A 17,677-nucleotide genomic window follows, 5' to 3' on the forward strand; every position below is an offset into this window, starting at 1 on the left:
TGTTGTGTTTATTGTCCTACACAATATGAATGTACATTTTTCAGTAACTGCCTCTCTATTTGTAGGCGTAAATTGTCCTTGAAAACAAGCATACTTACTTTGTTTGTGCCTGTATTTCACTGCTAAAATAGAAGCAAATGCATGAAAGTTGAAGACAGGATAAAATATATTGGAAAAATAACTTTTCCCATCAACATTAAAGAGCATAAAAACAACACACAAAACAACATTGTTTTAGAGCTGGAACAATTAACTTTTTTGTTATTGTAAAATAGCAAAATATGTGTCAGAAGCACCCTGGTTTTTTTGGATGAGCAATATGTATACAAAAAAAAAAAATTATTTGGAAATGAAATTAATTAAATGTGCGTTTGTCTCACTACATGCTGAAAATGAAAATCCAACAGATATTTTATAGTGCTTCTCTGATTTTGTTTTGAAAAAAAAATAATAAAAAAAATTTCTGGGGTGATCAAACTAAAATTTAGTAGTTTGGTTTCTTTTCTAAGTGTGAGGGAGGTGTTTTTTTCAGTTAAGAGGAAAAAATCACGTATACATAATTAAGCTTGATGTTTTATAGCAGCTACAAATTTCATCAGATCCTTTTGTGTTTCACAACATTATCTAACATAATATAAATGCACAAAATAGATATCTCAAGGCAAATCTGAGCAGAATTCAAGGAGGTGATAAAACTGACACTTTCATAACATTTTATACCAATATTTGGCACTGCTTTAGATGAATTCATACCTTTTTCCCCAGAAATATAGGGGCCCTTGGCCCCAATTCCTCATAGCTTGCATCATCACAATGTCCTAGCAGCACATGACAGCAAACTCAGAGTAAAGCATCTATATAAGCATGCTAAAGGAAAAAAAAATGATACTGTTGTTCTTAAGATGGATACACAGTCATAGATACTGAGTAATCACATCTCCTGTTCAAACATGTATGAGTTAGTAATTCATTTCGGTGTCAGCAATTCCACTATTTTTAAAACAAAGTGTAAGAAACTTGTAAAGTTTGTAGGTGGATGAATTTCAGTTTCAAACTATTTTGAAGAAGAGTGTAAACTGTTATAGGACTTCAGCAGTATTTTCTGCATGGGCTGTATGGCAGCTCTATTTGAGTAACTGTGGTCATAAGGTATGAAAAGGTATTTTACTTTTAATGTTCTTTAAGCATGAAAATGTTCTGAAATTAAATTCTTGAAATGAAAAAAATGCATTAATATGTACTAGTGGCAGTCCATGTTCCCTCAATGAGGCAGCATTTTCAGTTGACATTGTTTTATGTTTAGTTAATTGACTCAATTAAAATGAATCCATTCAGGTGCTACTTCTCTTGCTTTCCTTTAAACTAGTTGTCCTCATTATACTAGCAACAGTGTAGTAGATTTTCATTTCCAAAGCCAACTTCAGAAGTAATGGCACAGAAAACAAAAACTACAATAAAAATAAAAAGAGAAAAAATGTTAAGAAATGAAAAGCAATGTCCCCAATGAATGGAAATTTCCAGACGTAAGAAAAATACCTAAGAATAACAAGAAAAACACTAACTGAAAAAAAAAAAATCTGGTTCATTTAAACTGAGTTGAGTAATATTTAACTATTTCATTTTCAGTGTGTGTGTGTGTGTGTTCTATATAAGCACTTTTTTTGTTGTTGTTCATTATTTTGTTTGTTTGTTTGTTTGTTTGTTTTATATAAATCATAGGGAAAAAAAAAAGCTTTTAATGCTCATTTTTGCATTTCATTGTCTGAGCAGAGTCTCTTCATTCATGCTTGCCAGTAATTGTATTTTCACCAAATGAAAATTACAGGATAAAATTCTATCAGAAACTCGGTATTCATTTTCATGCGTGTATAACAGGAATAAATATTTTCAAACATCATGAACTGCCCCAAAATCCAAGAGTAGATGAAAGTAGAGAGTAGAGTCCTACTACTCCCCATTTCTTAGTTCTAACATGATGTGCAGTGTTTGTTACATTTTTTAATTTTGAAGAGTTAAATGTTAAGGTATGCTTATAGTTTAGGACTTCACAGGTTTTTTTTCAAGAATTTGCTGAACTTGGGGCAGGGTCTGTGAGGAAAGGAAATGTCTATATCCAAAGATAAAACAAATTTCTTATATAGACTGAACCATTTAAATACATTCTGTGTTTATTTCCATTTACAAGGCATATGTCATCTTCCTATACCTTCACTAGTAGGCAAGAGGCTGGATTTGGGTGTAGGTTTTTCCATTTGGCACTTTTACCTCCCCTTCCCCAGAGTCTGTAAGAAACCTATGTTTGGGGCAACAAACACTTCCCAAACACATGCACAGTCCTTGCTGTGCATAGTGAGGAACCAGCCTTCAGCAACAGCTGCCACCTCTGTGCAAGAGTGGCATGTAGAAGAAGCAGCTGCAGGCATATCTTGTGTCTAACAGACAGAAAGAAATCAATGCTGCCATTGCTGCAAATGGTATAATGAATGCAGTTTCCTCTTTGTAACACTTAATAATACACTACACAGATTACAAATTGCACAGCTGACAAGTCTATTATGCACCAAACTAACATCTAGAAAGCTGCCTCAAAGCAGCTTTCCTTTTGGGAAAAACCTTCTGGGCTTTTGGGTTGCCAAGACTATCACCTTGAAGTTTTTTGTTCGTTTGCTTGTTTGTTTGTTTTAACTATTATTGTGAGGAGAAAAAAAAAAAAAAAAAAAAAAGGAAAAAAAAAATACAATTGCATTCTGAACATCTTCCTGACACTTGGGATCACTTTTTATTTTTTTTCTTTTTAAATGAGATGGTCTTCAAAATGAGGTGTTAGAATTTGTAAGGTAGTAAGCTAGTAAGCTGTAAAACACCAACTTTTTTGGTTCATTGCACTGCTTTCCGCCATTGTAAAAGTTATATAAGTAGTTCTCACAAATGTTGGTAGAAACTGGGTGCATAGCTTAAGGACAGATTATAGTCTTCATCGTGTAGGACATGAAAATAATTGAGACTGTTGTCAAGAGCTGAGCTTTTAGTTGAGTGTTAATGTGTTTGGGCAAGACATGTCAAAACTATATCTCATACCGAGAGGCACTCATCCTGGAACATTAAATAGGAACATGTAAAGTGCACAAGCCATGAAGCATTTCATACCATTTTTGGGATCACCATCATAAATGAAAAGCCTTTTTAAAATTTTTTTTCCCAAATGGGTTCAGCACTTTTCTATTGAGAAACAAGTAGTTTACCCTTGAGAATGACATAATTTATCATCTATGCTGGGCAGAAACTAAAAGAAAGTTTCAAATTGGCATTTTAATTTAAGTAATTAATGTCTTGTGGTTTTGGTGTGTTTGTTGTTTTTGGTTTTTTTTGTTTTTTTTCTGAAATCTTAAAATGGTTATCCATAGGTTCTATGTATAATCATATCTTCATTTTTCATAAAGAAAGCTACAGTTGGAAAGTACTGTATGTGGTACTGTTTAAAGAACAATGTATTTATTTTAATTCAAGCTCCCATTGAAATCAACAAGTTTTAAATGTTTTGAATATTCTTTTTACTCTTGCACAGAACAGTTTTGTGCATTTAAATCTATGGATCTGTTACAAGCATATGTTATGGGTTTCTGTTTTAGATTCCAGTCTTTGCTATGCATAAAAAAAATACAATCAATGTTGTGGTGGGGATTGCTATCCCGCAGAACAAAGAAATCACTGTCTCTAATTCTGTTCCTTTTTTGTCAAGCAGATATTATTTTAAATTTCCGAACAACATATGTCAGCAAGTCTGGCCAAGTTATATTTGAAGCAAGATCTATTTGTATCCACTACGTGACTACCTGGTTTATCATTGATTTAATTGCTGCACTTCCTTTTGATCTTCTTTATGCTTTCAACGTCACTGTGGTAAGTACTAACCATAGTCTATTTTAATAGTTGTTTTGTTTTGTTTTCAGAAGATGGTTTTGGTGTTTGTTTTTTTGTTTGTTTGGTTTTTGTTTGTTTGTTTCTTTCTTTCTTTCTTTTTCAAATCCAGAAACTAAAACTGAATGAAGTAAAATACATTGGTATCTTCTGCAGCAGTGTTGTGTATTTTTACTTTGAATGCTAAAGGAAGAAATAGAATGCTAATTAAAAGTATTATGAGGTTGGGTGTCAATGTGGTCATTCATTAACAGGAAAGCAATATATGTAAATATCTGATCCATTATCCTTAATTTGTATATAGTTGCACTTAGTTCATTCTTGCTTACAGTGCTCAAATATAATTCTCTGTGGCCTTTGCTTTCTTATGCTGTGTTCAGTTATTGAATTTTTAATTTTTATAAGTTGTTATGGTGGTAATCATTGTTATGGATGGTTACTTCACTCATATGGGAATCTTCTTTCTCTTTACTGACAGGCATTCTAATGCAAAAATTACAGCATGATAAATTTTAAGTATCACACTAATTTATTTGTGTTCTAATATCTATTAGGCTGATCATTAACTTTAGCTTTGGTTTCAATTCAGCTTTGTTATGTATTTAATTACAAAATGCTTAAGCCTCTTTGAAAAATGTGTGGGTCCAATATCTGTTGATTCCACTTAATATCAGTTGTGGTGGGTTACATTTGCATTGGTTAACTTATGCTAAGACAAAGGTTTTTCTTCTCATAGTCCTATTAACATTAGTAGAATAAGAATTTACTAATCAAAATGAAATACAATTTTAAAAGTTTAATACTGGAAAGAGTGTTGGCAGAGATTTATCAATTTTGTGGATTTTTCACATTAAGAGACTTAGTCTTTTAAGCTGTTTGCTTTCCTATTCTCAGGATTTTGATCTTCAGTGAACAGATGCACTCAATCTCATTTTCATTAAATGTGAGTTAGAGACATGTACATAGGTGATAGGATAGACAAGTATCAGAAAGCAAAACGCTAGTCAGTAAAACTCCTATGTAAGATATACTGTCTGTTTTTATTCATTTAGTTTCACTTCCTTCAGTGATCTCCCTTTTCACTCCATTTGTTATATTAAGAACTGTCACTCTTATGCTAGTAGCTTTTAAAAACAGGCGGTTAATAGATCCACATTCTTCAATTACTGTGTTGTTTTTTGATTGTTGTTTTGTTGTTGTTTTTTTTTTTGTTTGTTTGTTTAAACAGAGAGTAATCTATTTAACTACACTACTATCTCAGTTTGTCCTTTATATTAAAACTGAATAGCCACTATAAATATGTTGGTTTAGCTTCTGTTATGATTTTTTCATTGGATGAACCATGTCTGATATTTTTCTTCTTTGTTGTTGTTCAGGAACTGATATTCTTTCTATAATAACTTATTGAAAATAAAACATTATCTAATAATTATTTTTACAGTTTAAAAAGTCTCAATATTACAAATGTTACTATAATACGATTAGCACATATCTGCTGTTTGTTATTTCTTTTAACTTTTTTCCCCTAACAAGATCACTAATATTGTGACTAAGAATATCCAGAAACACTGATTAATTGTAGATCCTTCATGAGATGATTAAGGATACATTCAGTCATTCAGTCCTCAATACTTAACTCCTCAAGTAATAAACAATATATAGGCATGTTGATCTAGAAATAAGCATTGACTGACAGGCATAGCTCTCTATATGCCCCAAGAGTTAAATGTCTCATTAAAAGTTTTCCAGCGTATAGTCTGTTTCTTTCATTTGCTCTGGCCCAATTTCAGTAGCTAGCTGCTGTATAGTAATGACCAATACACAATAGTCAAGGGCCAACCCTTTCTTCCCTCTGGCAATTGAGATGAAATCCAGAATGTAGTCTGTACCCTGTATTCACCCTTGCAGACTTAATTCTTTTGTTCTCTATATGATTCCTCAAAGGGAACACAGTGCCTTACTACATTGTATTTTCCATAGTGGTAAGACAAGGCAACAGTTAATATAATCCTCAAGATTGCAATGACTATCAACTGTTTCCAGAACGGGGGGAGGTGTGAATCACATTCCACTGTTTTCAGACTTTATTGAGTTAATAAGCTATTTCCTCATGTCTGTTCTCAGATTTTCACTCCATCGACTCTCAGATGTTGCCTCAACAGAACGGTGAGAAGGGGCATCAGGGAGCATCTCACTCCTTTGCTGTTCAGGCCCCAGCACAAAGGCCAACTCTTTAGGGATGCTCTAAATTCTGCAAGCTAGGTATAGTGCCATACATACAAATGTATGTATGGCACATATATATCATCCTCTGGTTGGAGATTTGTGTAGTTAGAGTGTGTGGAAAAGCTGTGGAGTCTCTTGCTATCTGTGGAGATATTTCAAAAGAAAACAGTGAAACCATAGGAATTGGTCCTACTGCCTTTACACCTTACAAGCATTCTGCATTATCACTAATGGGTAAACATTCAGAGATCTGAGACCTCAGGCATGTTTCTTCCTAACCTCAGTGCCTGCTGAGACCCTAGCTTCTCTCATCCTGGTATTCATCTGATTTAAGGGATCCCTTCATCCATGGAAATGTTCTGTGAAATGCTGCCGAAGCAAAAACCAGGCTGTTAAGCACTAGTCATCATGATTTAATTTGCTCAACTCTGAGTAACTATTGGTGGTATAGAGCCAGTAAAGAAAGTCACTTTTGGAGAAAAGCCAGTTAATCAAGCAGACAAAAAGAATTAAAAATCGCTGCCACTAAAATTTAAAATGTATCACGTTTCCTTGTTATTTCCTTTTTGTCATAGGACATGATGCTTCCAAGCAGAGAATTTCTTCACTACTTTTGTAGCAACTTTATTTCTCAGTACTTCTCAATATCACAGAATGCTATGAATGAGTTTTGGTTTTAGACAAAATTCTGACTCTGTCACTTTGACAGAAAAAGGTTAACCCAGATAGTCTAAAATGATTAACCAAATGGAAAATTTAGTTGGCTTTATATCTGTGGGCAGAGCAAAATCTACACAGACACAAGTATGAGTGCTGACTCCCCATTTTGTCTTTCCAAATTTATGACAAAGAACAGAAAGCTGCCTGATGGCATTTGAGGTCTTTCAATGACAGATTAGACACAACAGAAGAATGTTTGGTGTAACTAATGAGGAAATTCATTGCAATTATTTATGATTAATTACAACTGTGTTCAAATTTATGAGCAAATTATTTTAGAATGAAGCAGTCATTAGCCTTAAAATGAAATGTATCCACTTAAAAAAAAATAAAAATCTGATTTTCTATTTATATACTCAGCAGTACTTTGTAACAATAACAATGGTAATGATTTAGTCACAGATAATAACTGGGTGCACTTACAGTAACAGTACTTTTGATATTTCTTATTTATGAGAAACCGATTAAAAGACTGATTTCACCTTATCTGTCATTATTTGTTTGTGCTGTGGAGGAACATAAGCAATCATATAAAGATAAGAGCTCATAGTGATGAACACAGCACATATATGTCATCTATATTTATGTTTAGATATTACTGCAACACTGCAACTGTCAGTCATGAACAGGGACCATTTCTGTTAAGAGCAAAACAAATAGAGCCATGTTTAGCTCAAACAAGCTTATGAGTGAGATAAAAAATGGAGACAGAAAAAAAAAAAAGACTGGGAAATGTGTTGCCAGAGAAAAAGAGTAGTTTGTTATGATGAACATGATATTCAATTAGAATAATTGTATTTTATTTGTAATATAATTATTTTAATGCAAACAAGGCAATTCCGTCAACTATTTTAGGGCCTTCTGCCCCAAACTGCAAATATTCTTGTGCTTAAGGACACAGACATAACTAATTTCACGTACTTATATTAATAGACAAAAAAATTGCAAGAAGAGAGGACCCTGTAATAGCTTGTGTGCTCTCATGTCAAATCCTCACAGCTGTAAAATTCAAAGTAATTTAAATGTGTCATGTTTCTGTTTCTGTTTTTGTTGTTGTTGTTGTTTATTTGTTTGTTTGTTTGTTTTTCCCTACTATGTCTATAAGAAAAAATATAAAGACTCTTGTGAAAAAAAAAATATATATATATATGAGCATGTAGTGAATAGTGCATGAAGGTCAGGAGAGAATTACTTATTTATTTTTCCTTATAGTTTTCCCACCTAATCTCTTAATTTCTGGGATTGGAATAAAATCAATGGTTCATTAAACCTTCATGAATAAATTTAAAATACTCCATGTTACAAATCTTATCAGGCAACTTACACCCAGTTGTTAAAAAATGCACACCTCTGAAATGAAGTTTTCAGGTTATTAGCGTTGGTAATAGAAGCAGAAAGGTTTAACTATAGGTTATTCTGGATTATCATAAACAAAAGATGTTGATCCAACAATGCTTTGAGACTTCCTTTTCAGAGAGCTCATTATATTGCTTTGGGAATGCTATGAGAAGATATGTCAAGTTTGACACTTTTTTTTTTCAGTCTGTAGTTGTATGTATCCTGTATTTGCCAAGTATCTAGTAAACTTTAATCCTAATGTCTCATTAATGAAGGAAAGAATGTTTGCTATTAACGAAATTTTGCATATTTAGTTTTTGAAAAAATAAAAATTGTGTTACATTCTAATCTGCATATTGTTTGCTAAAGCCAAGAAACATGAGCCAAGAATATTCCATGAAAAGCTGGGAGGTGCACAAACTCTGGTGTGGATATAGGTTGGAGGATACTCTGGATAGGATGGGATGGTTCAGGGGCTTCTCACTTTGTGTATTTCTGCATTTTCTCTGGGACCAATCCTCGTACACCTAGAGCTCTGAGAATATTTTTTTTGCTTTTGAAACATACATTTGAAAGGCAATAGTTTTTTAGGTAAGGAATTTTTAAACTAGTATTAGAAGTTTTAATGGACTCTGTCTGACAGAGTCTTTTGGACTCTGAGTTAGTACAGTGCAGTAAAAGGAACACAGGCCCCTGAACACAAGTTTAAATCTGAACAAAACATCTGAGTCTTCATTCACCTCTTTTGCTTCCTTACTCTGCAAAATATCTGCTTTGTGTTGTTGCCTCTTCCAGGTTTAATTATTAAGCTGATTTCATGTCATGTATATTTAAGTGGAGTTATGCTTACTGTTTGTTTGTCTGATAGCAGAAACTGAAGATCATTGTTTGAAGATGTTTATTTTGTTTTTTTTTTTCACACAGGAGTCAAATGAACCTTGAACCAGTCTGATAATTTAGTTTCTTTTCTAGAGCAGGGAAAGACCTGGTATTGTGCAAACAATTTTTTATAAAAAAAAATTTTTATTTTTTTATAAAAATAAAATTTTAACATTTTGAAAAAATTCAAAAGGAAAGATATCTCAGGATTTCATTGTACGGTTTAAATCTAGTATTAAGTACTAAAGTAACTAAAATAAATATGTACACAACAAAAGTAAAAATCCAAACAGCTTTAGAGGATGGAGTTTCATTGCAGCAAGAGAGTATTGTGACAGATGTCAAGAGCTGACAAGTTGTTTTCTCTATTTGTTCTCCTAGGTTTCTCTTGTCCACCTCCTAAAGACAGTGCGGTTGCTCCGCCTCTTGCGTCTCCTTCAGAAGTTGGATCGTTACTCCCAGCACAGCACAATTGTTCTCACACTTCTCATGTCCATGTTTGCCTTGCTTGCTCACTGGATGGCTTGCATTTGGTATGTCATTGGGAAAAGGGAGATGGAACAGAATAACCCCCTTACCTGGGACATAGGTAAGTTATTCTTTCATGCAGATGTGTGTGTAAGTATACAAAAATATATGTATTATATAAAAAATATATAAAAATATATGTATATAAACCATTTGATGTTTCTTGGCTTTGTTTAACCGTATACAATTATTTAATGCTGTTTTTAGAGACAAGGGATTGCTTAAATCTGATAATTTTTTGTTAGCAGGTTGTACACTGAATGTAAGTATTTCTTTAAAGTTAACTATCAAACAAGTAAAGGACAGAAATTTGCACTAAAAATGTTGGAGTCTGTATCTGGTCATATAAATTCAGTGCGATTTGTGTTTCTCGAGATCTTGAAAATTTGATTCCTAATTAGTCTTCTCTAAATTTATAAACTGAAAAGTAAATTTCTATCTACTTCAAAAAGAAAAAATATTTCTCCTTTAATCTCTAAATACTATGTGTTTGAGCTTTGGCATAAGTCCTTCTTTGGCATAGTTTTAAATGATCAGTTTTAAGCAAGGAGGAGGAGCAATGGGGGGTGGAACCTTCTTCTCCCTTCCTTTTTTCCTTCCTTCTTGCTGGTCACTAGCTCTTTTAAACGTCTACTGAATGTGGACATTTTAAATGTTTTAAATGTCCAAATATCCTGTGGCTAAATGGTAACAAAAACATTCAATAAGAAAAAACAGTATGTGGGCAATCTCTGGCTGAAGAGATTGGTGCTCTGAATTTCAGATCAGCCTGGAAAAGAGGGTTAAATTGGAAAGAAATTGGGAAAAGTGGAAAAAAATGAGATTTTTTAAAGTGTTTCCATGTTTAGGAAATCAAGGATCTAGATAGGAAAGAGCTAAACAGACAGCATAGCACAGTAGAAAACAAAGTATTTTGCAAATTAAACAATTTATTAGCAGGGATTCCCTCAAGCATGCTGACTACTCTTTACTGTACAGTGAAAACAGATAGGCCCTGAAATGTATTCAAGATAAAAAATCCCTTTGGAAATATTGATTAGCTGATTTGCAGACTGTGGTATTTTTGCACAGATGACAAGGTGTTTGGCAATGGATAGATGGTATTGGACCTGTCAAGTTATATTCAGTGTTTAGTTTCCAACCCACACTTCTTTCTGTTTTCTTTGAATATTCCAGATTTACTCTTTAGATTCTGAACTTTTCTTGTTTGTTGTTTATTTTTTATTGTTATTTCTAACGGTTTTATTCCTTTGTGATATTGCAATGGGAAAACAATATCCCTTATATGGGAGCCTTATATAGAGTCATTTGACTTTACTGTGGAGATCTTTTACTGTATTTTTCAGATGGCATATCAATAAATATTAAGCATCCCTTTTTCTCCCTTTTTCTTCTGGGTCCTTCTGTTTTCTGTTTTGTTTTTTGTTTGTTTGTTTTGTTTGTTTGTTTGTTTGTTTGTTTGTTTTTAATTTTACTTGTATTTACCTTCACCTAAAATCTATAATGTGTTAACTGAAGCAGGAGATGAAAGAAAGCCAGTGATAAAATTAACTGGGAGGAGAAAACTCTGCTAGTTTTCCTTAGGCTTTTAAATACTAAAAATGTAATTAAAAGTGTGTGAATAATTTAGATTATATAAGTTATCTGTAAGAGAAACACAGTGAATATGTGACTGTTTCATAAACAATATCTGATGGTGAGACAGAATTTCCTAGAAGGAAAAACGTTTGTTGAGGGAATGATGTAAACACCTCTGGCCAAAGGCTCATGAGGTGCATTTGGATGTCATTATCTACTATTCTTATCTCCTTTAATTTCTTTCCTCTCTCTTAACCCTTTCTTCTCTCTTAACTCTTTATTAAATATCTAATAAAGATACGTCTGAAGGGAAAATTACAAGTATGTTAAAAGTGTCTGTCCTCAGATGAGGTGAGGGTGCTGTGCAAGGAAGAAGAAAAAGGAAAGAATGTTCAATAAATCTCACCAGTTTGCCCATAGCTTACTTTAAGTTTATATATTATTATTATTATTATTATTATTATTATTATTATTATTATTATTATTATTATTATTATTATTATAGTTGGTTGTTTATTTCTCTATAAACCTGGTCTGTAACCTGCTGCTGAACACTTCACAGAGGGCAAACTTCTCAAAGAAAAGACTGCACCTGTAGGGGATGATACACAAAGAAAGCCCACTGTGCACAAATTGGTCAAATACTGGTAACAGAAAAACAAATCCAGAAATAATAATAATAATAACAATAAAAAGGAATGTCTCTCTGATGGGAAGTAGCTGTGAAAAAATATTGTCAGCTTGTGTAGGCCACAAATTATAGCCTATATCAAAGCATCCATCACAGTCCTAGTGATGAGGATGGGCTGCATCATTGCCTCCCCACGGGTGATGGCTGGTGGCAACTGTCTTCTTAGAACAAAACCTAGTTTATTCAGAACAGAGCCATTTCATGTAAGACCTATTTGTGTCTCAGCGAAGAATGCTCTAACTGGGTTTTCCCACATTTCACATCTTCTAGTGGGCTTCCTAGGAAGGAGTTGCTCCTTAACAGCCTCCCAATGGCTTGTCTCACCATGAGACTTGGTAATGTTTCCTGCAGTCAATGCACCTCGCCATTGCAAGGGCCAGGGCACCTCTTAGCCTTATGCACTCTTAAACTAAGCCTCCCACCTGGCAAAACTGCCTATTTGTTGATCTTACAACCTGATTTTGTTTCATTTTTTTTTGCCCCAGATGTGTGTTTGTGTATTTTTGTCTGGAAAGCTATTCTACCACCTTCATGGATAGTCTCTGAAATATTTAGATGCTATAAATGTATAACAAAAATTACACTACAATGAGTCTTGCAAAGCTCATGCAGTTATTGTGCAGCAAGTCAAAATGATAGCAGTTCCATATCTGTCAGAATGGTTATTTCTGAAGTTAAATATTTATGACTCTTGTTTTGTTCTTAAGGGAAACGGTTTAAAATTATTTAAATGTTTAAAAAGTATTGGAAACTGGTTAAAACAAAAAAGATCAGAAAATTCCAGATACCTTGCATAAAGCCATTATTTTGCAAAGACCACTTCAGCACTGATAAAATTTCTATTTAAGATTGTGTGTCACATACATGAACTGAAACAAAATATTAAGTAATTCCTTCAATCCTATTTCTCTATGTATCCAAGCTTCTTGCTGATGAAATATAGTGAACTTAAGTCTTGGCCCTCTGTGCTATAATCTTTGCCAGTCTGGTGATACAGAGATGATTATATTAACTAACTTTTCTTTTAACCTTAAGAAAACTTCAAATGACAATTCCACCACACCATTCACACAGCATCTGTGTGGGAGATATACTGAGAGGATGTCATTTAGGGTATAAGTTATTATGCAGACTAAAATGAGATTTTGAGATCATAGTGAATCACAAACAAATAATGCATACAGGAGAAAACGTGTTTCTGGGTATAATAAAGGTAATGATTTTAAGGCATAGAGTATTCTGTTCTTTTGCATGAAGGCTTCAGCTGGAACTTTTTCTGAAATTTTGGATAATGCATAAGAGATTTATTAATGCAGGCAAGACAGTAGAGTGTGGTCCTTATTCTTCATTGGCAGGTTTTCATTTTTAAATTTTTGATTTAATTATATTATTACTGAAGCTAGAGGCTCAAGTTTCTGTCAGTAGAGCTTACATAAATTTCATTTCAAGGAGCATTAGGAGGCTCTGTAATTGACATTGTTAAAAAATATATAATACAAAAATAACATTCCTCTACTTTTTCATTAAATGGAATGTCTCCCCCTTGGAAAGTATACATTTTATTCTTTACTGGAGTGTCTCATCAGTGTCTACATGAAGAAGTTGTGCCTTGGGTATGGATACTGCAATGCACACAACAGCTGAAATATAGGGACAGGTTTGTTCTAAGAAGGGAAATCCACTCTGGGACTAAAAAGAAAATTCATTTTTATGTGTGCATCTATTTTTGAGGAGGAGGGGAAAAAAAAGCAAAAAAAAAAAAAAAAAAAAAGCAAAAAAAAAAAAAAAAAAAAAGCTCAGAAAGCTTGTGTCATGGATTCAAGACCAAGATCTTGCTAACACTGGAAACCAACATTTTAAACTGTAATGCTGTAACATAGTATTTTGAACCTTGCTGTGTTATCAGATATGCACCATAGCCCAGATCTCACAACATTGACTTTAGTGGGAGCAGCATTTGGTTCTCTGTATCTCTTCCTCTGGCCAATTTTAATAAATAAGGTGCTTAATTTGCATTTGGATTGGGGCAATGGGAGTGATAATGTTCTCCCTATGAAAATACACAGAACAGAAAAGTATATGTGTTTTGTTCTTAGTGGTTGCAATTGTAAGCCCTTTTTCCTCCTTATTTTTTTTTTTTGCCATGTTGTGGCAAAATGAGAAAGATGGGGAGGGAGGACGGTGAGGATATTATTGATGAACTGCCATGATGAAGTATTTACTAGTGTTAAAATCTAGATCTTCAATATCTCTTACATAGCTCTTATGTTGATATTTTAACTGACTATGTGGGGTATTTGGAAGATAGTCATTGTGGACACAGCCTTGAGGTGCTAGAGATCTTTACCTCAGCAAGCTTTTCCTCCTCAGAAAGCAGTCACTTTGTGTGCAGCAGCTTAACTCATATCTGATAAAAACATGTCTGATAAAAAGCTTTGTTAAATTCTTTGCTATTACATTCCATGTTGTTCTCCTCACTTGTTTCGTGGGTTAAACAGATGTTACCATGACACACGGCATGATTTTCAGCCATCTGTAAAAATAAGATTAATTTTCAGTTGACAGACAGAATAGATGCTCAACTGTGTTGAGGTTCCTGACTGATCCTACCACTGTAATTCCTTTAACTTCAATGCATTGGTGCTCATTTCTATATGTTTAACAATTATCTGATTAACGTATAGATAAGGGTTCTTATTGTGTATCTGTGGTTTTGAATTATTATATGCAATTCCCTTTCAAATTCCTAACAAATATAAGAAAAGACTTTTAGATCTGTTGCTATAAGAAACAGATTATATTCTGAGGGAGCCATATGAGCTGTTGAAACTCACCTGTCTTGAATGTAGCGAGAAGATTAGGAGAAGGCCAAGAGTCAGGAGGCTGCTTCCCTTAGACAGTCAAAGTTGTCAGGTATAATTCGTGTAATTGTCTTCCAAAATTTCCTTGCTGACCACCAGAAATTCATCTGCAAATTTTTGTTATTCCACCCACAGTATCACTTATAACACCCAGACTAAGGAGGGGGTTATTAGAGCATAAATAAATAAATATTTACTTTTGTACTTTTGTACAAATTCAGGTACGTTCACTTTAGGAGAAGCTTTAAAAACATGTCATTCTTCACTTATTTACATTTCCATAGAATACCTCCATTCTCATTTCAGGTTTTTATTCTTTTTATATCTAGGACACTTGGCTAAAAATCTGTATTCTAGAATAAAATATTGGGTTAGCTTCACTGCTCCAAACACACACATTCATCAGGTTAGAAATGGCATGTGTAGATTTATGAATTCTTGCAGGGAAAAATAAACTTTATGCTGACTGAATTGCATAGGACATCATTCACAAGCCATGATCAGTTGTTCATCTCAATCTCCCATCTCTGTACCTGAATGTTTGATTTTAATCTCCTTTTCATCTGCACACAATCTATTGCTTTGGAACTCTTGTCCTTTCTAATTTTTAAGGGCTGGTTTTAAGAAAAGGAATAAAAGATACAGTTGTATCTTGCATAAGTGCTAACATTTTCAATTTATTAAAATGATTTATAATTCTGTATAACCTGGGAAAATTGTATTGAAGGTCCTTTTGTGTGTTTGTGTGTATATATACATACATCTGTTTGCCTATTTTGGATATCAGGAGGAGTTAAATAATCTGGCTGAAAATTAATTTCTAGTTAGTATATGAAGGAAATGATTTATGGCTGCCATTCTTGTGAAGTATTGTGGGCCATCAGTGTCTTAGAGACTCCGTCTCTACATTTGGGTTATTTCTTGCAACGCTTTCATAAAATAATTAACCTGTGGATTGTGATATATGACTAATGAATATATTAATTGGATAAAGCAAGACTTTGAAGACTTTGAAGCCATGACAATTTTCAAAGCACCCATCTCACAGATAATCACAAACTGCATTTATTACCTTGTATATTATTTGAAAACAAACAAACAAACAAAAACAAGGAAGTACCACAATATTGAAGTATTTACCAGTGATAAAATAGCCTAACACAGTTGAAAAAGAAATATGAAATGAGAATGACTTTCTCCTCTTCTAAGAACTAAAATAGTTTAATTATAATCATGAATAAATTATAGTGAATAAATGTATTTAGTCATTTCAAAACAACTTTGAAATATTTCTTTAAATTGTGATAAATACATAAATAATTAAAATAATTCCAGTGTAGAATACTAGATTTGTGACATGATTCAAATAAACTTATGGTAAGAAATCTTTTTCTTTTATCTGGTTGTTTTACAGTTTGGTATAAGGAGGGAAATTTTTGGATTAGGGAGGGAAAGTTCATCTAGATTTTGAAGAGAAAATTCAGCCTTTTCCTATTTGCATATAATTAGAAGTAGAATTTTTCATACAATATGAGCAGAGGTTGATTTTGTTTTGTTTGGCTTGTTTGTTTGTTTGTTTGTTTTTACTTGTTTGTCAGACTTTTAGAATAGACATAGAGAAATTTAACTGCCACAAATAGGTTTATACTCACACTTATAATCACCTCACCATATGCTGGAAATTCATGTGGAAACACGTTCTGTGCCAGGTGAGGACCTACCTATATAGGTCTCATAAAGGTTTATCTGAAAATGTGGCCCTACTTTTCTTCCTGCTTTACAAGTAATACATACATTTTAGGAAAATTTTTTTTTTTTTTTTTAAATCAACAAGCATCCCACATTTCAGACCTACATATACCATACCTTGTCAGGATTTACAATGTAAATTTAAATTTAAATATAACCTTAAATCTAATTTTGTGGAAATCATTCAATTTTGCATTTGAAAACCCAAAACATTCTGTGTTTGACAGAGTTGTAGCAAACCACTTGTTGAACTGAACTGAAACATTTCCTTTCTGTAAAGTTTAACATTAATTTGTTAATCTCAGCTGCTTTGAGCCTTAGTAAGTTTTATTCTGTCATTCTTCCCTGCTGTTCTTTTCTACAGGTTCAGTTTCTTGATTAAACTACCTTTTCCTTTATATACCAAACCTTGCCTTCTGATTGAACCATTTTAGCAATCACAAAATACCCCAGGACTGAAATACCCCATTGGATTTTCAGTCCAGACGAGATAGGAATTAAAGTACCTTATTAAAAGGATTATGAGGTTTTTATGTATTCAGTAATACAATTCCAAGGTTTTGTACCTAGGACAAAAATTTTGTACAATTTTTAAGTGAAAAGTAAAAATCTGGTGTGTGGATGAAGCCCGTGATGTTTGACAAAGTTGAAAATGCCCTGCTGCGTCTAACTGCAGATTACCTACATTAATTCCACAAAGCATTTTTTATCTCAGTGGAAAAACTGCATCTGGACCAAGTGTAATAGAAATTACACTATTGCTATCTCCAAGTGTAATAGAAATTTTCAGTGCCATGTACAGGGGGAAAATCTGCTTAGTATACACCCAATGAGGGAATAGTCCCAAGAGGCAAAATAACACCATGATCTTTCCACACAGCTTCTGTAACAGAAATATTGTATAGTGTAATTTCTTAAAAGTTGCAAATATTCTGTATAAAAACATTGCTCAGTCAGTCATTACATCAGACTCTTTATGCTTAAATGCTGTACTTCTGATCATAGAGTTTTGGCTGGAAAGAACCCCTGGAGTTTAGCTAGTTCAGCCAGCTGGCTGAAGTAGGACTATCATCAGCAATTAATCAAATCAGTTCCACTCAAATCATGAAAGCTAGCAAGAATGGAGACTCCTCCATCTCCTTTGGACATCTTGTTATGGGATTACACTACACTTCATGGAGAACTTTGT

General features: G+C 33.3%; 1 protein-coding gene across 1 annotated transcript in view; it reads left to right on the forward strand.

Annotated features, from left to right (window-relative positions):
* Positions 1-17,677, forward strand: part of KCNH8 (potassium voltage-gated channel subfamily H member 8) — a gene marked incomplete at both ends in the record, with an annotated part of 180,771 nt that overhangs the window by 108,215 nt on the left and 54,879 nt on the right. The window contains 2 exons of the mRNA XM_082753902.1: positions 3,743-3,900; positions 9,463-9,670. Coding sequence (XP_082610028.1) covers positions 3,743-3,900; positions 9,463-9,670 — 366 coding nt within the window. The remainder of the gene's footprint in view (positions 1-3,742; positions 3,901-9,462; positions 9,671-17,677) is intronic.

Source organism: Aythya marila (genome assembly GCF_965140915.1).
Source record: "Aythya marila genome assembly, chromosome: 2".
Taxonomy (NCBI): Eukaryota; Metazoa; Chordata; class Aves; order Anseriformes; family Anatidae; genus Aythya; species Aythya marila.